General features: G+C 38.6%; 2 protein-coding genes across 10 annotated transcripts in view; both read right to left on the reverse strand.

The window, feature by feature from the left end:
* The window catches only part of flnba (filamin B a), a 71018-nt gene extending 49884 nt beyond the window's left edge, over window positions 1–21134 (reverse strand). The window contains exon 1 of one of the 2 annotated variants that reach the window (XM_032550587.1): window positions 20718–21134. In XM_032550587.1, the coding sequence (XP_032406478.1) occupies window positions 20718–21009 (292 nt within the window). In that variant the 5' untranslated portion in view covers window positions 21010–21134. The remainder of the gene's footprint in view (window positions 1–20717) is intronic. The other variant, XM_032550589.1, reaches the window with a different exon arrangement.
* A 2509-nt stretch (window positions 21135–23643) lies between these two features.
* slmapa (sarcolemma associated protein a) overlaps window positions 23644–25483 on the reverse strand; it is a 79832-nt gene continuing 77992 nt past the window's right edge. For all 8 annotated transcript variants that reach the window (XM_032548671.1, XM_032548669.1, XM_032548665.1 and 5 more), the window contains one exon: window positions 23644–25024. Coding sequence is in view for 6 of the 8 variants with exons in the window: in XM_032548669.1 (XP_032404560.1) it covers window positions 24929–25024 (96 nt within the window). In the remaining 2 variants the exon portion in view is untranslated. The remainder of the gene's footprint in view (window positions 25025–25483) is intronic.

Consider the following 25483-nt stretch of genomic DNA (forward strand, 5'->3'; position numbering starts at 1 on the left):
TTTGCATCCCATCAACAGTTTTCAGGGCAACCAGGTTGTTGCCATGGTAACCCATTGTTCACAGAGGTCAGCAGTTTAATCAGTTGTGTGTACATGGTAAATTATTTGTGGAAACAGCCGTGATTACAGAGCGCTCCAGTAATCTGCTGCATTGTTCTGCGGCAGCTAACCACGGCGACGTCTCCACCGCCATTAATGAGCCTCTCGGGCCCCAGAGAGCGACCCGAACCCGGTTCTGATCAGGGAGGAGGGAAAGAACCATCACATCCTCCCCACCTTTCATCTAGAAAAAACAGCAGAGTTTCCCCACGTCGTTCTGCTTCAGGTGAAGTTTTAAAGCCTCCGCTCCTGCCGACACCTGCAGATTTGTTGCTGCGTTTCCATGGAGACGCAGCAACACCCGTACGCAGGAAGAGCGGGTGTTGCTGGGAGGGTTTCTGCCAACAAATAAAGGCTGAACGAGTCTGAGGAGAAAAGGAAAGCGAGATAAAGCCGAGTGCTTGTGTGGGCAAAGGTGAGGCGAGCTGGAACCGAACGGCTCGCTCTTATCAGCGCGGCACACCCCGACCCGCACAGGAAGTGACATCATCGGCAGCCAGAGCGACGCCCAGACATACCTGCTGTGGCTCTGACCCGATCCCAGTCTGGTACTGGAGGTAGAACAGGGGGGAGGATGTCCAGTTTATGGTTTTATGGTCCCTGCAGGAGGACTGGTTGGATTTTATGAGACATGCACTGCAAAAACACTAAATCCTACCAAGTAATTTTAACCAGTTTCTAGTAAAAACATGCAACTACACTTAAAACAAGACAAAACTAAATGTCTCAGCAAGATATAGGAGCTTGTTTTAAGTCAATAATTCCTTCATGTCGATGAAAAAGAGCTTTTTTTACTGGCAGAATATTTCACTTATAACATCAAGTGAAATTAAGAATTTACTTAAAACAAGCTCCTATATCTAATTTGTAAGTTTCTTTTATCTTATTTCAAGTGCACCAAGATGTTTCCACTAGAAACTAGAGCAAAATTACTTGGTAAGATTTTGTGTTTTTTTCCAGACTTTACTAATTGAGACCAATAAAACAGATTAAAACCAGACAGAGGAAAAGTCACAGCAGCGTTTGGTCTAAATCTGTGTTTTTGTTTTTTTTAGTTGAAAACAGCCAAAGATTTTGTTTTCATAGAATAAATGAAAGGAAAAAGAGGGAAGATGGAACGTGAGAGAGTGGAGATCTCAGGTGGAGATCTGTTAAAAAGAGGAGGCAACAGGATGCAGAGTGGGTCGGCCCCCTGAACACACAGATTCCTGTGGGCTGAGATCATAACGTCCCACCCAGCCAGCCTCTCACCCCCCCAGCTCCACTAAACACAGAGGAACAAAGACCGTCCTCCAGTCGGTCTGCAGGTAAACCGCCAGCAGGAGCCACTACATTAAATATGGAAATCAGATCCTGGAAAAACTGCCACTCATCCTGCTTTACATCATTTATTACGATAAAGTCCTGAAAAGTCGCTGTTGATAAACTGGATGTGGTTTTGATCAGATTCACAGCAATAAACGCTTTATCAAATATAAAACAGAGTTTTGATTTTTTTAAAATCTGAGTTAAAGTTAGATTTTGTAAACAAACCAGACCTGCAGCCAAACTTTGTTAGCACAGCTGATCCTCATTAAGTTTTTAAAGTGCAGAAACTTCCCGTCGAACCGTGTCTACAGTTTAAAGACCATTTTATGAGACGCCAGTTAAATAAAAATATCCTTTATTGTCCCACAGAGGGAAAATTTAGGTGCAACAGAAGCATTGAGATATGGAGGCTCAAAAACATCAAAAATCAAAAAGTGTTCAAAAAATTATCTGCACAAGATGAACAAAAATACTGTTCAGTTCTCCGATCCAAAGCCTGAGAAACTGGATATAATGACTTTTCTTCTTTTAAATGTGCATATTGTGCATTAAATATCACTAATAAATACAAAACCTTCATCATTTTACAATACTATAGATAAAAAACAGAAGAAATGTTATTTATGTTTTCCAGGCACAGAGTCCCATTTTGTAGCAAAGTAACCATGTTGCCTTCAGTTGATATAAAATGCTATGATGACTTTTACTTCCCCATTTAACGCCTTGAAATTGGGCCTCTGTCTCTTTAAAAGCCACAGACCAACTCTACCCCAACATTTCTCCTCCGTTAACGTTTCTACCAGCGTTGCTCTGAGCAGCAGCTCCTATAACGAGCTCAGCAGCTGTTTGCTAATTGCTGCTGGCTAGTCTGAAGGAGCCGAGTGGGGGAGGAGCTGCGCCTCGAAGGCGGGGCTAGGTCCACCCAGGTGTTTAGCAAAGCAGGATGGTTGCCATGGAGATCAAGGGATTTCCAGGAATGTTTTTAAGGGAATAACGTAACATGATGTAAAGCTCAAAAAGTTGATTTCACGATGCTGCCCCTTTAAGATGAGTAACGTTTAAAGCTCAAGTTTAGGGGTCTCCTCCACATTTACTGCATGGTTCATTCTAACCCTAACCCCCGCCCCACCTGTTGCTGATCAGACTGTCACCCATCCTTTAAAACCAGCATGGCTGTTAAGCTGCTGACTGAAGGCTCCACCAGAGCAGACAGCCTGACTACACCGAGCATGGAAAGCTATTAGCTCGCTAAAAAGTAGAGAAACCTCAACAAGTTGATCAATAAGCACTTAAACTTGTTTAAGATTATTATTAAACTTGTAAAGATGGTTCATACTTAATGTAATTTTAGCATCTAGCAATAATTTTAGCTTATTACGGATCAGGTCAGAATAATCGCTTAAACTGTAACTGGAATCTTTAATTATCAAGTTTTATAAAACTTGGTGTATAAATCCAAGCAAATCGGATCAACAGTCGGTCATGAGATGATGTAAACGGCTATACAGATCCAGTTTCAAACTCTTGGCTCAAAGTTTTTGTTTCTCTAAATTCTCCTTAGGCATTGCTAAAGAAAACCAACGTGATCAACATTAAGAGACTGAGATCTTTTCAAAACAATGAATTTAAGTCATGTCTATAAAGTCTCGTCAAGCGGTGACGCTTCAACACGTCTGTCAGTTCCTAAACAACCCCATCATTTATCCAACCTGATCCCTCTAGTCCAGCTTCTTGTGTCGTTGAAGCTCATTTACAATGACTAACAAACTCAGGGTGGAATTAAACTTCCCAACAGCATGACGGCACAGCAGGAGCCGCTGGGGACCTCACTGCATGATGCACGGCTGAAATAACAACACCGGAGTCACATGACTCACAGCAGCAGCACAGAGGGGGCCGCCGAGCGCACCATAAAACCTCCAGATTACAGACAGAAAGCAGCCATGAGGCCTTTAATGTCTTTGATTTGAGTAACGAGGGTTGAGAATGAGACAGAGGCCGTCATTCTGCCTCCGACTCTCTAATCCGGCTGTGGTTGGATGCAAACAGCTTGCAGGGATGAAGTTTGAGGAAGATCAAAGACGGAGGAAAAGTTTCTCTCCACCAAGCCTTGAAGTGAACCAACAGAGAAGTTGAGAAGCATCAGCAGCCCTGGAGGGCAACCAGCATCAGAACCTGGGTTTAAATGTTCAGACTGAGTCGGGTAGTCCAGTTGGCCAAGCTGGGTCCACATTCTGGATCTCAAACTCCTTTCGCTTTCAGAGCTCAAACTAGCCACTGCTGGCCATCAAATAAGACGCTCGATGAAACAGGCATCCTGGAATTTACTGCAGCCGAGTGAAACAAAAAAAACAGCAAGCAGGAAGGGAAATGGGTTTAAACAGAACATAAAATTTAAATACAGATTATTAATGATGAACAAATCACTGCAGAAACGAGAACCAGGAGCCACAAGGGATCCGAGGAACCCGGGCCGCGCTGCCCTGTCATTACCACAGACATCTGGCATGACGTCCTCGCAACAAACACCCAGCAGCGCTTAGCCCCGCATGACCTCACCCCGCCGGTTCCCAGGCCGTGTCGTCATCAGAACCAGACCCGCCATGTGGTGAGGAAGAGGAGGACGAGGGAAGAAACCAAGATGCAGAGCGGCAGCCTTACATATTTTCTGAGCTGATGCAAACATCCGTTATCCAACATTTGGTCCGTTTTACATCCTTAACAAGGTTTGACACAAACCTCAGATCATAACAAAGATCAGTTTCTTTCTCCTTTGGAGTTTCTGACATGTTTTAGTCTTTGGATTTCAGCAGAGACAAAACATTTTAGGGTCAAACAATTAAAACTAAAGAAGAGAAACGGTTTGTTTGGTCTGAGTTCAGTCAATCAGTGGAAAAAAAGAAGTATGAGAAGAAAAAGCTGTTTGTAGCAGAGCCAGGCTGCAGGAGGTTCACCACAGTAACCACACACACACACACACACACACACACACACACACACACACCCACACACACACACACACACACACAGCAGGAGTTTGGTGAGCACAGACAACACGATGCATTCCTCAACCTCTTGGCAAAATCTGCATGACTGCAGAAAAAATTAAATCTTACCAGTTTTTAGTTTTCACACAGGATCAATTATCTATTTATTAACTCTGACCTGATTAGAAGATTATAAAAGCAAAACGGCGAAACTCAAATAGTCATTTTGTTTTTGTGTATCAATTGGGGTGAAAGATTGATGTCAAAGTATAAGATTGGAAATTTTAAAACTCATTGAAAAAAACGAACTGATGCAAAGATAAAGAGCTCAGACGGGTCCAGCTGCAGACGGACTAAAAGTCTCCTTCATCCTTCATCATCTTCTTGTCAGACTGAGAATTAACCAAATATTAAAACAGTGACAGCATCAAACTCTGCGTCACATCTGCCAGAAAACTTACAGGCGAAGTGAGAAAACATTAAACGCACAGAGGGAGACGGGATGACGCGGGTCAGGAAGCTCTGCTGTGAAATGACAGGTTGTCGGGTGATGAGAGACTCGACCCAAAGCTCTCAGAACCAAAAACCAACTTCCACCCATCAGCACACACTGCAGTTTCTGGAGGTTATCCACTGTAATTCGGTCAAAACTGCCCTTTTCATGCTTCATTCAGATTAAAAGGTCAAAAATATCAAGACAGAAATTGTTCAAATCACAGCTGTGAAGAACAATAACTTCATTACTGATTTTGCTAAAATGCTTCTAAAGTAAATAAGCTAAAAAGCATTTAATGTAGCAGTTTTAGTTTTGTAAAGCTTCTGGTTTTTATTGTGATAGTTTTCATTTCAAACATCCAACATTTAGAGTTTAGACTAAACCCAGCATTCACTTTGCATTTCACTGTCCTTAGCTAACAATTAGCAAGGCTGCTACAAAGCTAATTAGCATAGCATTTTTAAAACATTTAGTTTAGAGACTGTTTTTTGCCAATACAATAAATGATACTGAATCATTTACTGTATTCTTTCCTAGAAAATAAAAACTTAATTACAAGCTAAGAATGTCATAAAGCTAATTGGCTAAGTTAATGTTTTAGCTTATCTAAAAAAAGAAAACAATGTGTTTCACATTGTGTTTTTGCTCAGCATTACACTCATTTATTCTTAGAGAATCTTTATTTTGAACAAAATCATAAGTGAAAATCAGATGCTAATTTGGTTAATGTAGCACTGAGCAGCTGCTAATCCCAAAGCTAACTGCTAGTATAATCCTAAACTGAATTCAGTAAAATAATCCCTGAGCATTTAACAGAGTGGCTGAAAACTTTATAGGTTGTTTCCTCGTCATGTTTGTCAGATATTTAACCAGTTAGCCTAAATTAGCAGCCAAACCACATAGCTTAGCAATTACCCCAATTACAAAGCTAATTAGCATTTTATGTTGTCTAATTGTACATGGGACTGTTTTCTATAATGTTTGTTTGTTTCCAACAGAAGGTCAGAGGTTAAACCCAAGATGTTCAGCAAGGCCAATTATCCTCCAGAAAGATATTTCTGCTTGTATTTCCACATATTTCACATTGTTGCTTTGGTGGCTTTAAACAGTTTATAGTAGCCGTTTGGCAGGCAGCTCATGGTTTTTAAACCACAATATTTTTGTAGAAGCTGCATGAAATGCATAAAAAGCCAAACTGGACAAAGTAATGGAAAAAACGAAAATACAAACCTGAACCATCCTTTTACAAACAGAACAGATGATTTTTACTTTTTGCACAAAATGTTTAACATTTCTTCAAACCTGAACCAAAGTGAAACATTTCTCTTACAAACAAGGATTGAAAATAGAAATCAACTTTAAAACAATATGCTGATTCAATAAGCTGCCTTTCTGTTGGCATAACTTTTTACATATAGGGCATAAAATGTTAAACATGTCTGGTGAATAATCTGACTGTAGCTGCAGTCAAGACAACTGCATCTGGTTTATTGTTTTGATGTTTGGTTTAAGGTGGCAGTAAAAGTTTATTTAATATTAAACATTAAGTTTAATATGTGTGGTAGTTTTAGTAAATTTGTGTTGATGCTCATTAAGTTCGGTTAAGTGTACATTCAAATGTGGAGGGAAACTTTTATTTTGTTCCGCGTACCATGTGTTGCCCGGGGAAGCATCAGCTGGCGCACTTAGGGGCATTCAAGCCCAAGAAGCTGATCGCTAGAAATTAAACTTTATTCCTCTGGAGTCAATGCGGCTAAAGAGGTACGGTTTTGTTTCTTTGTATCTTTTATTTATGTAAATACTCCACTTATTGTGAACTGATTTGGGTTTGTGTTACCTTTTGTTTTTAGTTCTGACGGCATTTTTGGGGACTTTGTAAGACGTGTCCACAATAAATGGCTGTAGAAACCAAGAACTGCGTTAAGTCTTGATTAAACTTGAGAGGAGTAACACTGACAAAAGAACTGATTCAAAATTTACATGATTGGAAAGAAGATTTGCATTCTGATCACTTCATTAGGTGGCAGAAAACAAAACCTGTCAGCTTTTTTAATATATTAAAACTTTTATAGGAAGCAAAACAACTTCATTAGAAAGTACAAGTAAAGGTTTCCTAATGCTGGTCCTTGAGGTACACCGTCCTGCTGGCTTTAGGTGTTTTCTTAACCCAAAACAACATATCTGAAGTGGTGGGTCATCAAATTTTCCAGAACTTTGTGACCATCTCATTACGGGTCATACAAACATCCAAACCCTTTCAGGGGCGGGTAGGTTACCAAATAATAAACCTTTTGATGGGAAGCTGTTGCAGATAATCTCTCATTAAACACAGATATGTTTTGTTTCAGTACTGGACAATTTCAGACTTGATCACAGAAACTTCCAACCAACCTATGACTTTTTTTAAAAAACACTTTAATCAAAAATGATCAATAATTCATCAGTTTAGTGTTTCTCTAAAGAATGAAACAAGTGATGAAGCTCCAGCACTGAGGCATTAACCAAAACAAAGAAAGTGTGTGTTCAGAGAGCTGGTGTGTAAGTCTATATCCTGGCTTCTCTCAGGTTTCCTCTCCAGCAGCAACACTGGACCCGGCAGTGTCTCCAACACTCACAGCTCGGGTCGCTGGCGAGTCCCGACAACAGTGAGAAGACAAATGGCCGACCATGTTTTTAGCTCGTTTCTACGTTGAACGACAGAAAAAGAGCCGCTCCACCCGACACGACTTTACGTCTCAGTTTCTCAGCCCAGTCTCACCTCAGAGAGGCTTTTGCCCTCAGGACCTTAGAAATGCCACCAGTTTAATTTCAGGCTGCACACTTTGCATCATAAGGAAACAGTTAAGTTTAAATAAAACTTTGAATAAACAGAGACAGGATCTTTGTGAGAGCCTGAAGCAAACTTGTAACCAAACCCAGCAGAAGGCAGAAAGGATGAGGGTTATTTGTCAAAGCTTTGTGCAGTAATGGCTTTAATTGTGTCCCAGCACAAGGCTTCTTTCAGCGAGAGCAACAACCTGAAAGCTGTTGAGACTTTTCCCTTTAAATGAGCTCTTTGTTCAGATGCCACTTTCATTTGTCATAAAACCAGCCGTCGCGGTGGGTACCACGAGATCGGACCCAGACCTGTTTATCAAGTTCAACTTTTTATTTACTCCAGACCTTCATTGAGCGGCCCGTGTTGAGATCTGGTTGCGATTATTGATCTGATGGTAATTACGGGATAAAGGAGCGCTGCTCGTCTCACAGATCAGGATCTGGGCCACCCAGCATGTTCTACCAGCCAAAACTACAAATAACGAGCCATAAATAGAAAACCGCCAGCGTTTGGTTTTTACTCAACAGAAGAGGTACGATGGAGCAAACGGAGCCAAGAGGAGAACATGTTTTAGCAGGAGGAAAAAGAGCTGCGAGCTTTCAGAGTGTGAGAACGCGGCCAACACAAACACTTCTGTCAGCTGTGACTTATGGAGACGGAGCGCTTCAAAGATTCAGGGCAGATTCTGCATATTAATGGCTTCAATTCCCATCAGAACGCAAGAAAACTATTTATGACGTTTGGAACGCCGCACCGTTTCACTCTGCCGCTCTGGAAAACTTGGTCAGGTAGCCGGTCCAGGGTTAGACTGACGGAGAGTCTTCGGCCTTCGCTGCAACGCATTTAAATCTTTTCCATCTGAACCGTCCTGAAAACCAAAACACTGGCAACAGAAAACTTCTAGTTCAGTCATTATTCTGATGATTAGTCAAAAAAAGGAACATTCTGCAGATTTTTCATTAAACTTTATATGTTAGAAATCTATTAAAAGATGCAACAAGATTTTATTTCATGAAATGCAACATATTTAGTGAACACTTGATCTGTAGCAAAGAAAGCAGCTAAATGCTTCTAAAATCACCTGCCACTTGAGTTCACAGTAAAACATATTTATAAGAAAAATTCCTCAAATGCAAAATGTATTTATTGTAAAGTTTTGACTTAATTTCTGCTCTGTACTCTTTCAGCAAATGGACGTTTTTCTGAGTTTGTACTCTAACGATTTATTACTAACAGAGTTGGATTGATTAATGATAAATCGGATTAATCGTCCCAAACTGGACAGACTGTTTCACAGCACAAATATTGCGTTTCAGAAACACATACACCGGCTAATTCTGAAAACTGACAAGAAAACGGCCACAACCAGAGATCTGTCGGCTGAAAACAATAAAAGAAAATCATTACTCTGTTGAGAAGATGATTTACAGACTGAGGAGAAAGAAGTTTGAAATTTGAGGAGCTTATGGCAAGACAGAGCATCAGGATAGAAAACTCAAGATTCACAAGAAAATATAGAGAAACGGGGATCAGCGAGGAGAAGTGTGAGCGGGACGAAGAGGAAACGACGCCTGGATGGAAACAGAAAAGCAGCACAGATCCAGTCACCGAGGATCTGGGGCAGCAGGTCGGAGCTGCAGGGCAGACGGCATCAGCAGATGTTCACATCATTCCGCCAATCTGAGGTCAAAGTTCGGTGATGATGCAACTTTCCTCTGATTGAAGAGCAGAAGCTAAATGATCCATGAAGAGCCTCCGTTCAGCAGAGCTCTTCTGAAACTCCAGGTCCATTTGACAGAATCTGAGTATCATCAGTTCTGGTCACCAACTTTCATATCATCAGGTTCTGTTTTCTTTGGACTCACGTCAGTTTATCACGTTTCAAATTCTGCAACAACATTGAGCAGAAATCAACTTTTCACCATCTTCCTCAGCCACATTTGAACAAAATCACAATATTAACGTGGCAACGTTGGTTTTTTCCATCTTGATTTTTGCTACAAAAGTTTTAAAGAAATAATAAAAAGATGGAGAATTGTCCTTCAAGAGTCTGAAAAGGTGCAACATGTAAACATCCAACAGCAGAAAATGGTGACAAAACAGCTCAACTGAATTGTAAAAATATGAAGGTTGTATTTTTAAATGGTCAAAAGATATATTTTAAGTAAACGTGATTGGTTACTTTTTTTTTTTAAAGTGTTGTTTGGTCTAAATTCATCAAATTCAGGATTTTTGCTTTGCTAAACAAGATCAAATCAAGACAACATCTTCATTTAATGCAGTTTTTCATTTTCAACTATTTGAAAAATCTGCATGTTGATCAAGATGAAAGTTTGACGAGTTGTTCCAGGGGTCAGAGTTAGAAATCTAGTGAATCTAGAAACATTCACCAACTTTCTCTTCCTGTTTCTCTCCGGCTGCAGACTGATCACATGATCTGATGAAACTTTGTTTAAGTTCTGATTATGATAAACCTGCTTCTGATTTAAATCGTTCCACCACAGGATGAGATCCAGCTTCCGATCTTTTCCACAGATGTTCCTGCTCGTATCTTTTTGAGCGGCACCTGAATGCATCACGAGGAAAAAACGCCGCTTCGCTGCAGCCAATCGGCGGCGTTGCTGGGACAACAGGTGGAACGTCCTTCACTTCTCACAGACCTTGAGAGGCTTTTCTCTGAGTTTGTTATCAATTACTCCTCTGTGTGTGTGTGTGTGTGTGTGTGTGTGTGTGTGTGTGTGTGTGTGTCCCATACGGCTTCTCTCTCTCTCTCATTAGAGCGGAGAAACTGAACTATGTGACCAGATGAGTTTCAGCTCAGCTCAGTTTTTCTCCACTAACTGAGCAGAAATCAGCCAGAGAGAAATTGATGAACACAGGAGAGGTCAAAGGTCATCTAGGAGTTTACAGCAGCAAACACATTAAATAAAACTCTATGGAAAAAAAGTCAATTTCCCAAAAAATTTAACAAATTTCTGAGCTCCGAAAGTCAAATTTCCAAGTTCCAGCTTTATTTCTAAAACACTTTAATTAAAAAACACAATTGACCAAAGTGGTGTACTGTACACCACAACCAGAAATAAAAAGACTTTAGATTAATCTCAAAAGTTTTCTAAAATGAACAAATAAAAAGTGGAAATTTCTGAGTTCAGAGTCAAACTTCCAACTTTACAAGATCAGAAATTTCTCAGGTTTTTTCTGTTATGTGAAAAATTTTACAATTTCTGAGCAAATATTCAAGATAAAACAGTTCCATGTTTTTCTAGAAAATATTGTAGCTTAATCTCCAACGTCAGTTTTTTGGCAGAAATTGACTTTTTCCTGCTGCTTTTATTACAATGTAAAATATTTTGTAAAACTCAGATTAAGAAGTGAAGAAACAAAAATAATCCCTTCTGTTCTGGATGAAAGTCCAACCAATCATCACATGCTGATGTGATGATGCAACAAGATCAGAGTCAGTATCGCTGAAACGGCATTCATTCACTCATTCATTCACTCATTCATTGTTAACATTGGAGAAGATCCAATTCCCACTTCACACCTTCCAGACAACTCGGCTGTAACCTTTAACCCCTACAGAGTATTAAGGCCGGAACAGTTTTTCTATTTTTAATTGAGAATAAACTCAAAATACCAGAATTCAATATTACCAGAAGTTGTAAAATTACTACTGTGTTCTTTTAATAATGACTTTATTCTCACATTATTTTGATTACATGACTTCTCGCATCATCACAACTCAATTGGCCTAAAACTTTATTCTCGAATTATAACTTCTCTCATATTACAACTTTTTCCCTCAATATGACGCATCTTATGACTTTTTGTAGTTCTGATTTTTTCTCACGACTTTTTTCTCGTAATTGAATTTTTTTTCTGAAACGTCTCTAATCCTGTTGGATGCCCTAGTGGCCAGGTGTGGTAACTGCAGCGCAGGAAAACCAAAATGTTCATTTTGTTCGTCTGAGCAGCTTGTAATGAAGGGCTGATGGTGCGTTCAAATGACGGTGCCACGTAGGAAGTAAGTAAAAAACTTGAGTCAAGAAGAATCAAGAATGACAAAAAAATAAAACTCTGAATTTCTAAAAACAAATTCAGATTCTACCAATCTGGAGGCTAAAATCTGCTTTATATTTTTAAAGTTATATCAGAGTAATTCCCCCCAAAAAAGAGATAATTTGTAAAAACTAGTGATTCATAAATACTCTGACTCTTCTGATTGGGAGTTTGTCTGAATGAAGACGCAGCTAGCAGCTGGTCTGTTTCCAGATCTCACAGCCTGAAACTAAGCGGAACGATGACATCACCTCATTATCGGCACCAGCAGCGATAAAGATCCAACTCTGACACAATCACAGATTAAACCGTCTTAGAGACAAACAAACATGTAAACACCATGATAACGTGACGGGAGTCTGAACTTCCTGAAACCAGCAGAGTGAGCCGAGGGACGTTTACACACGGCGCCATGGCAACGGCAAGCCGAAAGAGCAACTCTGCGTGTGTGGGCTTGTGTGTGTGTGTGTGTTTGGTTTCTGGTTGAGGACAGGAGCAGCTGGACGGACGCTTGGTTAACGTGTCACAGAAACCGAAAGAGTCCAAACTAAAACGAGTTTCAGGGAAAATGAAGTCAGAGGAGCGGCTCTGCATGTGGCCTACACAAAGTCCGGATCCACTCAGAAACAGACAGGAGTTCATGTAACTGCAAAACGATGGAATAAAGAAAAATGTCCTAAAAAGAGAAACAAAGCCCCAAAACCAGTTAATTAAATCAGGATTAGCAAGAAAAGGATTTAGAATGAAAACAACAAATAAATCGGCTGCAAAGGTTACAGTCCAGAAAAATGACTCTAAACTAAAAATAATAAACTGCTGATACTTTTAAATATACATAAAACAGCAAATGTAGTTTTTTCCCCATTTAATAACAGCAACACGTTTTAAATCTAATTTTCTTGTCATTAGGTTAAAAACAGAGTTAAATATATTTTCCATAAAAATCAACATCCCACAGAAACTATTGACTCTCATAATTAAACTAATTTTACTTTGTTGTCCAACTCACAGAATGGATGATGGAAATAAAAAAACCTTTGAAAATATGTTCTGTTATTTATTATTTTAGAAAAAACATGTAATGTTTAAGTCACAGACTTTCACTGTGATTTAATAAACTGCAGAAAATCTAAACTAAAGAACAAACTGCAGGAGAGAACAGAGTAAAACTTTGTCTTTGTACATAAATACAAATCCTGCAAAATGCCAAGAACATTGCTGCAAAAGGCAACAAAATAAATCAACATGATAAATTGGAAAAAAAATGCAATAATTTCCATTTTCTTTAGCTTCTCCACCAAAAAGTCTTCAGACTGTTGATTTGGTCTCAACTAACCAATTGTTTACAGACACTTCATAATTCCTTCTGTCGTTTTATCCATTTTGGATATTTAAAATGTCTTCCAGTGTTAAATATGCATTAGAATTGAAAGTTTATTGATATTATTATGTCATTATTACTATATTTCTTGCAAATGGCCTCAAAACAACATTATTATTGTTCATCGCAAAAATGTCTGACAATTTATCATCCAAAAACATTTGTTATTACGAGAGGAACAGCAAAATATGTCATCTTCCTGTTGACCAGCATCACCAGTATCACCAGCGCAGGCAGCAGAACTGCTTCCAGATTAAAAACAACCTGAAGTCATAAAACGCTGCGAAGGCGACAGCCGAGCGCTTCGGATCCTGTTGGGCCTGTTTTCAGAGCGCTAAGCGATTCCTGTCGCTCCAGACAGACAAACACTTTCTCAGACATCAACAGATAAAATAAACTTTCCTCACTGAGCCAGAAAGGAAACCGAACCCCAGAAAATGCAAGGAGCAGCGATGAAACGGGGAAAAACCCAACAAACGCTGTTTGCATACCAGAGCTATTAACACACGTTATTTAGAGTTGGAAGTGGCTCAGATGGAGGAATGAGGGAAAAATCAAACATTAAATATGTAAATTTGATGTTTGAATTGACCGCTGGGAGTAAATACAAATGTTCTAGTTCAGGGCCAGTTCTCAATGATTTTACCGACGGGCTGGGAGGGAAAACAAAACACTCAGCAGGAAAACCCGATATCTTCTGCAGGAATTTGTGACAGTAAACAACTTAATGTGACGAATGCTGCAGCAGAGGTTGATTTTTCCAAAGGGATCCAGTCAGCCATGATGCAACCGAGGCCTGACGACACACCCGCAGCACAACCTGCTGCTGGAAGGGACCCAGGCAAGATTTCACAACCAGGAAGGTTTTTCCCACACATTCAAGGTTTCTTTCTGGGAATCCTGCAAACTTTAGACATGTTCTGCAAATACAAACCAAAAGGAGTTAGTTTTCCCACTGAACACAAGACTCCTAAACGCCTCATTTACAGCCCAGCCGGCGTTTCTGTTCATCGACCATGAAACTTTCATCCGATGCCCCCAGAGGAGGCGGTTTGGCACGTCTCAAACCAAATCTCCCTTAAAAGCCAATTTTCACCAATTAGAGGGGCAGACAGACCGCTGGGGCTTTTCTTAAAGAGACAGGAGCTAAAAAAAAAAGGTTTTATGTCCGTCAGGTAAAGGTGCAGATTATAGCCGAGGTTTCTAAAGCTGGGGGTCGGAGTCTGTTTGTGGGCGATCAAACACCAAGGTTTGGGTCTTTAACACCAAATATAATGATCAGATCTTCAGACCATAACTTCCTGTTTAACCAGTTATCAGCAGGATAACCCAAACTGGTCCAGTACCAGTGTGTCCTCATACCACTAAACCCAAACTGGGATCATGTGCATTTCTGGTCTACATGTTGGATCCATATTTAAAATCAGCGACAGTCCCACATCGTTTTCATCGTTTAAGCAGCTTCATTAGTGAAACTCGTATTAAAACTTCTGCCTGGTTTGAACTAAATGATCAGTAAATATTGGCTTTGCCACATTTACAATCACATCTGATGAGCGAACCGTCAGGAGGTGAAGGCAGCATTTGACTGATGAGGCCATTACAGCGTTTCCGTGGCGATAAGGATGAACACTAATCGTAGAAACTGACGAGAGCTCAAACAGCAGCTGATCATAAACTGAAGCAGAGGCGACAAAACGCGACGTTATCTGCAGAAACAAACGGTTAGCGGCCGATCCTGTCAGAGAACAAAAAGGGGTTTACACCAGAGCTGAAGCCATTCATCATGATTAATTATGATTAATTGATCTTTGAAATAATTAGGTAATTTAGTAACTGATTAATCGTTTACTGGATTCTATAAACCCAAAAAAGGCAGTTTGAAACAAAACCATATTCTGAGCAAGAGTACAAAAAAAAATACTAACATTTTGCATTTAAGATAAAAAAACACAAATAAAATAAAATCCTGTCAAACTGGAAGTTTTAGCTTCACCAGGTTAAAATTCTGTCAAATATATATGAATATTTATCACCATTTGCTTTCTGGTTATTGTTCAGTTAGATTTTTTTTTTTTTAAATCCAGCAGAAAAAACTGAACTTTTATTTTTTACTTCAGATGAATCTCTGTAAAATGTTCACTGAATGAATGAGATTAGTGAATATTAGGCAATAAAACATTTATTTTCTTATTTTAAAAACTCTGTTTCTAATATTGTTAGGCCTGTCAGAGTCTAAGCAATAAATCAATTACATGATAAATTAGAACAACCTCAGTCATTTTTATTTACATGATTTATCATTTTTCTCTTTCTACCAAAAACTGGATGAAACGTCTTCAGTTTGGTGTTTTGGTCTCAACTTTTCTTGAAGGATCATTTTCTTTACAGAGACTCCAAAATTCATTTTATTTGTTGTTTATTTTGCATATTTAAAATCCATTTCCAGTGTTACATGTTGGAATTTAAAGTTTATTGATCTTTAGAAATGCGTTTCTTGCGTTATTATTATTATAAGTGTGCCAATTTCTTTCATCCAATTAGTGGTCAGAATAATTGATTAGTAAAATAATTGTTAGGTGCAGCCCCACTTCAAGCACATTTCTAATTTAAGAGCGATTTTATGGTGTAGCTGCAGCAAGTTCAGCTCGGCTCCCACTCAGTCATTTCCTCTCCTGTGGTGGGAAAACCAAAATGAGAGCAACACCAGCGTTTACGCCGTGACCTCGCCTCCCTCAGCAGCTTTCCTTCTCTCCCTCCGAACGCTGGGAACTCCACCGAGGAAGAACCGACATTCGCTCTGAACTCAGAGGAAAAGAAAGGCTGCAGTATTCATGAACTTTCTACAACGTTTCACAGCCAACGTTAAAACCCATCAGAGGATCGGCGCCGGCCTCCTGGCCGACCTGACGGAGAAAACCCAGAACATTTCCAGGTGATGCAATGATAACAGCATCTTCACAAGTCTGTGTAAAAAGTTAGGGATGGGCAGAGGACCCAAAAACTGGAATCAAGTAAAAGTTATCCAAGAAATTACTCAAGAGTAAAAAAGGATTTGGTAAAAAGTCTACTCAATTACTGACCAAATTAACAATCATTTAACATCCAAGTTATGTAGAAATCTTGGTATTTTAAATGACAATTCTTAAAAGTAAACAATAACAAAATGTTTCCAAACCAGTTAATGAAACTTTAACAGAAGCTGCAGGTGTGTTTCTGTCTGGTGAATTTCTGGTTAGAAAAAATGACAAGAAATTTATGAAAACAAACAAAAACATCAAGCCTGGTTTGTGTTGAGGACCGAGACGTTTTCACATTCCTTCAAAATTCCTTTATGAATATAGCTGTTCATGGGAATTATGTGTTTTAATATATTTTAATCTTTTTTCTATTATTGTAACTATACTGTACCTGGAACTTTTAGTTTAGGTTTATTTGTTTTTTTTTACTATTTTGTACTTTTTACTTTTACTTGAGTAATTTTATTTCCACTCTTGAGTAAAATTTCTGGATTTTCTACCCACTGAAAGAAAAACAAACATTTTTTCTGTCATCTTGTCCGTCTGTCACCAAATCCTCGTTGCTTTCGTAACAAATCAGTAACTTTTGGTTGAGAAGTCGACACTTTCTCTTTCCTGTTCTGAGAAATGGCCGCCATCCATGTTTCTCTTTCAACGGCTCCGCTTCAGGATGACCCGCAGCGCCCCCTGCTGGATGGAGGTCAAACTACAACACTAAGCGGAGGTCTTACCAAACATTATTAGTTAATGATTTGAACTAATTAATCTAATAAACCATTAATCAACAATTAACCGCGAGTTGATTAATTGTTTGCTTCCCTAATACAAATACATTTTCCTTTTACTTGGTTTCATTTTATGCCAGCATGATATTTCAGTATAGTAATTTTCTTTCATTAAAAGCGACAGGTTTTTGACGTTTCCACTTTAAATCGGAGAAACATGGAGGTCCGATCTACGGACAGGAAGACACACCTGGTGAAGCCCGGAGGCAGCAGCAGGTGAATCAGCCTGTTGACTGAAGGCGAAGCTGTTCAAACAACTCAACCTGACTGGTTGCTGCGAAGTGAAAGACGGTTTGAAAACTAATGAGCTGATGGAAGCATTTTATCTCGCCGTTTGGATGCTGGCAGATCGGGAAGCGGACTACAACACAAGGCATTCTGGGTAAGCACAACCAAAACAAACAAGTTAGCTTAGCGCTAGTGGGAGAAAAGACTCTTAAAAACTAAAGACAAAAGTCAAACCGTCCATCCGCTAAAATCTGATGCCACTCAATTTTTCTTTACATTTCATGAAACAGGAAGTTGTGCTCAGTGTCTTCTTCAGTGGTTCCTGGTGCAGCGCCCCCACAGGCGGAGAGGGAAACAGGTTGCTGAAACGGTTCGGTTCGTTTGACTCAGTGCAGCAATAAAGAGAACCGCAGCAGCTGAAAATGTAGTCGCCAATCAAGCCGAGTCTACTGAGATATATAGATATATATATAAATATAAATAAGTTATAACATGTAAAATGTCTTAAACTGAAGAAGAAAAGATTCCTAGTGGAACTAGTACTATTTTTTACTCAATATTCAAGAATTATTTACCGAAAACAAGCTTCCACATCTTGTTGAAAAGTTTCTTGAAGTTGGTCAAGTTAAGATGTCAACACTAGAAACTAAACCAAACTATTGGTAAGGTTTTGTGTTTTTGGAGCATCCGGTTAGAGCATATTCAGGTGGTAAAACCCCCTAGTCAAAGTCCAGACTTAAATAAAAATCTGTGGCATATTCCAGTAAAACACATTAAGATCTGAGAAATCTTTTCAATCCACTGCATATTTGTCTTTTTAAATCATGGTCAACTCTACTTTCCGATCTTAACTCCTCCCACGCCACTCCCAGTTCCCTCCTGCCGACTCACGCCTCTGGTTGCAGAAGGAGGAGACCCTCCGCGAACCCGAGAGGAGGATGAATAAAGAGAAGATGGATGTTTGCTCCTAATCCTGCAGGGCAGGCTGGAACAAATCTGGTTTTCTAAAGAATCACAGCGAGTGACGAGCTGAACATCCAAACAAAGTGGAGCAGAAACCAGTACCAACCAGTACCAACCAGTACCAACCAGTACCAACCAGTGATAAGCCTCCTGTAGAAACGCTTCGACAGAAACGCACCGATCAGGACATTTCCAGGCCGATATCGATTCAGTTTTATCTGACCTGCTGATGCAGAAAATGTTTCTCATTAGAGGAAAAGAATCTGAATCCAGCAGAAAACGGTAAAAACAGAGAAACTGCATCATGTGGTTTTATTATGGCTGGGCAACACATCGATTTTATCAATACATTTATTTTTAGCTTTCAGAGATTTACTGTAAATCTGTATCTTTTTCCCACCAAAGCACTCCTTAGGTTTCCACACTTCATAGTGATGTCAGCACACACGGCGGCCATCTTGTTTTTAAGTTTCTATTAATTTACACTTTAAAATTCAGGTCCGTTCTACAACGGATTGGTATGTTTTTATGTTTATTTTAATTACAAGAATAACAATCATAATATGAGAAGAACAAAGTAGCAATCTGGTTAGAACATCAGGATAAAAAATGTAAAATTAAGATGAGGAATGTCGAGCATCTTGTGAAGTTATACTTGGTATCAGTTTTAGAGGTAACATTTTATCTTTGAACATATCAGCATGAAATTATTGCCAGTAGCAATAATTTGAAACAATTGTGTTTGTTTCAAAGAACTGAGCTGCTCACATCAGATTCTGATGACTAGAAGCTTTTTTCCATTTTATTTTCTCATCAATAAAATTCTCGTAGCCTCAGTTTAATATTTCACCATCCAACTCACAGAAAGGAAGATTAAAATAAAATACACTTAAAAATTTTTTAAATGGCAGCAAATATTTTCAAAGAGAAGAAAGCGAGCAAAAAAGATTTGATTTCAAGCCATGTTGCCCAGTTGTTGTTTTGATGCTTTAAATTAACAGAAAATGTAACATTTAGATGAAAGGTGGGGAATCGGGCCGGTTCCGATCTGAAATGGTTGCGGTTTCTCTCCCACAGAAACTCAATGACCCGTCAAGAAGAGCTGCTAAAATCAGCTACTTTCATCGATTTTCCACCTGAAAGTTCCTCCATTTCCTGAACTCGGCATGAAAGGCCTTAATGAAAACCCGGACAGCAGGTGTGCTTCATCTGCTGCTGGTTAACTCCACCCAGACCTGGACCAACCAGCAATCATTTCGAAATTACACCTTTTATGCACCTCACCTCAAAGTAGGAAGGTTTTATCACCATCAGGTCTTAAAAAGTCAATTAAATTCAATAAACAGCAGCTGAGAGGACAACACTGATGCATCCCTGGAGTTACTTTAATGAGTAAACTGCAATTCAATCAGGTAATTAAAAACAGAGGAAAAACATTTTTAGCCAGGAATAGGAGAAACTAAAGCTTAAGGAACCAACAAACCTCAAGTATTACAGTAAAATTATGCTAAATTAAAGTTGATAAGTTTGTTCTTCATATAAACTAAAGTTAAAACAGAGTATGAATGAGTAGCACCACTTCAACATATTTTTACTCCAGCAAAAGTAAAAAGTAGACATCCAAGAAATTGCTATAAAAAAAGTATTTAGTAAAAACTCTACTGAAGTACAAAAATATAAAGTTAAGTGAAAATTTTGATATTTAAAGGATCAAAATGCAAAAAAAAAAAAAAAAATCAGGCAAAATAAAATGTTTGCAGATCAGTTTCTCTCCATGTAAAACTACAGAAACTTTAACAGAAACTACAGGCGAGTTTTTGGTTAAAACATGTTTGTTTTTCATTCAGTGGGGAGAAAATCCAGGAATTTTACTCAAGTAAAAGATTAAATACTTCATAATGTTACTCAAGTAAAAGTAGAGTTGAGCAGTAACTAGTTACATTTACTTGAGTAACTTTTGGGGGGAAAGTATTTTGAGGAGAGTTTTTAACACACTGCACTTTTTACTTTTACTGTAGTAATTTTATTGTTTACTCTGATTTGAGAACATTTTCTGGATTTTCTACCCACTGAAGAAAAAAAACATGTTTTAACCAAAACCTCACCAGACACAGAGACACACCTGCAGTTTGTTAAAGTTTCAGAAGTTTTTTTTTTGGAAAGAAACTGATATGGAAACTCTTTTTTTTTTTTTTTTGATATTTTTTGACATATGAATCATTATCATTTTAGTCCTTAAAATATCAAAATGTCCACCAAGCTTTCTATTTTGGTCCATAGTTTGATTAATATTTAAATATTAAATAATCGATAATTGATCAGTTACTCAGTAAACTACTTGAGTAAACTTTTTAACTAAATAATGTTTTACTTGAGGAATTTCTTGGATGGCTACTTTTTCCTGTTACTTGAGTAAAAATAAGTTTTAGTAAAACTACTCTTACTACCCAAACTCTGGTTAAAACACGAGGAAAGTTAACTTCCACCGTGACCCTCCCTCCCCTCCGGTTCTCCGCCAGCGGGGCTCCGCCAGCTTCCACCCCGCCCAGGCCGCTCCGTTCTCGGTCACTCACCGATGGAGACCAGCTTGATGTTCTCCCGCTCCAGGAACTCCAGCGCAACCGACACGTTCTCCAGCTTCATCTGCCTGAAGTTGGGCCTCGGGTGGTACTTTCGGTACATTTTCTTCTGGCTCAGGACCTCCAGCAGGGCGATGAGCCGCAGGCCGTCCCCCAGGTCCAGCTGCAGGTCCACGATCCGCTTGTTGACGCACTTCAGGTGCTCGTTGATCCAGCGGGTGAAGGTGTTCTGCTGGATCTTCTTCCACGGAGCGTCCTCCGCCAGGTCCTTCTCTGTGGCCGGCATGTTGTTTTCTTCTTCCCCCCCGCCCGGTGGGTTCGGTTCTGGTTCTGGTTGTGGTTGAAGTGTGAGTGAAGCCGAAGGTGTTTCCTCCGAGCCGCCGCAACTTGGTTTGAAGTCTTCGCCTCAACTCGGCCAGACTATAGGCTGCTGCTGCGTTCACTGCGGCTCGGAAATTACACCTTCCTCTGATTCACCCATGTTTTTCTTTCCGACTTTGATATTAGAATACACAATGCGCTCTGACGCAACTTTATTAACATATAAAACTAACAGGGAGTTGATTTTTAGCATTTTTGCCAGAATGAATAAGGCAACTCTTGCAACAAACATATACTCTTTTTTTATATTTTTCCTTAATTATTCAATTCAGTTAAAATAAAATTTTTTAAAAAGTTGTAGACGTAAATGAACTAACAAAAATAATATAAAATGTATATTAATATTTTAATATATAAATTATTGTAAATTCAAAATTGTCTTTGTAAACTTTGAAATGACTTTTGACTTAAAATTTAATTTTCCTTTGGGATTGATAAAGTATTTTTAATTTATATAAAACAAGATATCTTGTGTTTTATGTCAAAATCAACTTTGTAACTAACCTACAGCACTATAACTCACTTTTTGATTATTTCATAACAAAATTACAAATGTGTCAAATTAAACATTTATATATAAAAGTGAGTTTGAGTGAAAACATCCACCTAGTTTGAAATGTATTTTCTGTTTTTGCTTCTTCCTTTTGTGAGTAATAGTCTAATAGAGAATTCTGGAATATTAGCAGCATAAAACGTTTTAAAATGTATTCTGATTGAAAATTTAATATGAATCTTCATCACTGGAAAGGGAAAAAAGGAGTAAAATAAAAAGACCTTAAAGGTCCATTTTGCTGAGTCACTGTCGACATCAAGCTGCCCGGTTTCCCCTTTCTGCTGTTTCAGGCCCAGCAGATCAATAAAGTTTGATCTGATCGGCTTCGATCGATTCAGAACCAGATGAAGGTTCTGCCTCCTCATCACATTCAGTTAAATCAGCAAATCTGAGACAATTTAAAGTTAAAATGGAGTTTATATTAAAACCTCAGGACTGAAAACAGCAGAAACAAGAGAGAACAGTTTGATTTTAGTAAAAAATATATAAAATAAGTTTCATCATAAAGAACAAAAGAGGGAGGTGTTTATTTTTTAAAGAGGACAGTTTGACTTTTATAAGAAAAAAAGAGAACAATTTGGTTTTATTAAAAATATAATAAAAAATTGTTTAAGAAAAATAGAGGAAACTGTTTGATTTTATTTAAGAAAAGAGGACAGCTTGGTTTTATTAAAAGAAAAGGTTATTTTTTATCAATAAATAAAGAATTTTAAAAGAGAGGGAACTGTTTGACTTAAAAATAATAATAAAAAAGAGAAGTTTGGTTTATTAACAAATAAACAGTTTGGTCTTAAGAAAAGGGATCAGTTTGATTTTATTGAACTAAATGACAGAAAAGTTTGGTTTTATTAGGAAAAGAGAAAAGTTTGGTTTTATAAACCAGAACATTTTGTTTTCATAAAGCTGCAGACGTAGATTTATTTATGCGTCATCTCTAAATCCCAGACATGTTCCAGCCGTCTGCTCCTCCGGCTCGATGATTGATGCCGGATTGTCGTGCCGAGACGCCCGGGGAACGGCGAGGACTCGGGTCCGGACCCGTCTGCTGTTTAGGTCTTCACTGTAAAAACTGAACGTCTCAGAGACTCTTGGTCCTTCGCTCGTCAGTTTTAGAAACAGCAGAAGAAGAAAACCGAAACCCAAATTCACCAGATTTCTGACTTCTGGTAAAACTTTTCCACAAAAGAGAGAAATTTATTAAATTCTTATTACTTTAAAAAATATATACTAAAACTTACTACTTTACAGAAGGAGAAAGAAAACTTTGACTAAACCATTGTAGCAGCATTATTCTTTTTCAGACGTTTTGTTGAAAATTTGCTGCCATGTTTACCATTTAATGTAGGACATTTGTCCAAAATATAGTAAATTATTTGGTACAATTCAAGTAAAATTATTCAACACTTAATTTAAAGTCATTGTACTACAAAAACAAGCTTTTAGAGCAAATATCTCAACAAAATTAACTTATAATAAAATTTTCAGCAACATAGAGGAGCTGGTTTTCAGCAAATAATTCTTAAATATTGATTAAATAGAAATGGCAGATTATTACACTTAAAACATTTGAAAATGTGTTTCAAGTGAAATAATCGGCCAATGGAAGTAGCACTTTAAAAAAATACATTTTAAGTTATTATTTACTGAAAACAAGCTTTATTAGATACTTGTAAGTTAGTTTTATCTTCATTAAAAAATAGACTAGCACTTGGTAAGAGCTGGAGCTTCGGCTCAGTTTCCAGGTTTTAGTCCAAATCATGACTCTACCACCGCCGTGCTCCACAGTGGGATTAATATTTAATCTGGCTAGTTATTCATTTAAAAATGATACAAAGTGATTTTTTTAGATTGCTGCTCTCGATGCATTTTGAAACCTGGGCTTTTGTTTTGAGCTTCAACAGATAAATGAACCTTGTTTTTGGAAACATTTCCAGTAAAAACATTCGTCCAAGTAAATAAGAAGTGATTAAAGAGCCTGCAGGCGGGTTTGGTGGGTCAGCTTTGCTACAACTTTAATCCAAAAACATTTCTCTGCATATATTCAATAACATTTCTCTACAACAGCTCTCACCTCTCATAACTCTAAACAGTCTCAACAAAATAAGCCTAGTCGCACGTCATTCATCAACCTTTTATTTTACAATTCTCTCTGTAACTTTAGTGTTTTTTCTTCAAACATCAGGAATATTTGTTCGCTGTCTTTTATTATTATTTATTCATTATTATTTGAATCGACACGGAGACGAGACAGATTAACACGGACGATGACGAACGTTGCCCAACGTGTGAACCGACACAAACCCACAGAGCTCGTTACTGTTGAAGAATAAAAAACAAACGTTCAGAGGCCCGGGCGCTGCGGGTCGGCGGCCATGTTAGCTGTTTGTGACGCGCTTACATGTGTTAAAAAAACAAAACCCGACGTTAAGATTTGGACTCAAACGGTCATAAATACGTTTGTTTCTCTAATCTGGACTTGAAAGTTCAATTTTCTCTGAAGAATCATAGCAGGAAGCATTTTTTAAACTTTTTTTTCTCGCTCCAATATGACCAAAACTTTCCCGTTCTCTGATAAATTATGAACATCGTGAAGATTTTCTGTTTTCATTTGCCGAAATGATGACATCGCAGTCCGACTCTTAACGCCGATGGGCCTCTGGTGGTCAAAATGTGTTTCTCTGCACACAAACTGCGGTGTTTGTTAGTAACATCAGAGGCACTTAAACCCCCCGATTCCTGCACCCCCTAAAAAACAAACAACTAAAACCAAAACAGAAAAGTAAAAAATATTAATCTGAATTTCAACAATTTGGCTTCAAGTTTTAACCCCAAATTTCCCCGAAGAAGAACAAAACCGTGACGCCTCAGTGTGAACGCTTTCCAGCGGATTGTTTCCCAGACTGGTAGTGTGAACTGTTGGAGGAAGTAACCAAACGTGGAATCATCTGCTCCAAAAACAAACAGGGAAATCTCTTCTTCTTTTGGAGTAAATGATGCAGATTTTTGATATAAATATCTGTAAATGTTTCAGAAGAGAAAAAAAAACTCGAGCTGGAACGTTTCACCTTCGGCGCTTCGTCACCCAGAGAGACCCGACCAGAATCAGAAGATAAAAATGACAGAACTCCAAAAAAATAAACCAGGAAGTATCCGAGTCCTCTGCAGGAAACACGACCTCCACGTTCCCTCTACAATTATGTACAATATTTCTTTCTTTCTTTTTGTTGTGTGTTTGTTTTTGCTTTTTTACACAAAGCGGCGCGGCGGCGTCTCAGGCAGCGCTGCTCTTGGACAGGTTGGGGTAAAGGACGGCTGCCGTCACGGCAACCATCACTGCGATGACCGGCATCCAGGGGCTCCAGCCGCTCTGTCAGGGGGGGGAAAAAAAACGGACCAAACCCAGTTAGTCAGCAGAACCGAACCCAACAAGAACCAAAGAGTGTCAGAAAATCACCCTGAAGGATGAGAGAAGAGATAAAAGTCAGTCCAAAAGATGATATTTACTCTCTTTTTAAATTAAAATCATGTTTCTAATCTTTTTAACGGGACCTGAAGCGGTACCGGGTCACAATCCAGCTGAAAAAATGAAGCATGCTTTATAAATCAGGGGGGTCCAAAGTGTGGCCCGTGGGCCAATTTAGGCTCTTGAAATGACTTTTTTATGCCGTCAACCAGAAGTCAAGAATGGTAAAAGTTTGGCCAGCAAAATTAAAAACCACTGATGACTCCAGAAAATCTTTCCTGTTTTTCTTTTAATAAAAAGTCAGAATTGATTTTTATGTTTTGGATCTTTAATCATAACAGATTTTATAAAAATTTGAGCAGG

The sequence above is a fragment of the Xiphophorus hellerii genome, chromosome 20, assembly GCF_003331165.1.
Source record: "Xiphophorus hellerii strain 12219 chromosome 20, Xiphophorus_hellerii-4.1, whole genome shotgun sequence".
NCBI lineage: Eukaryota > Metazoa > Chordata > Actinopteri > Cyprinodontiformes > Poeciliidae > Xiphophorus > Xiphophorus hellerii.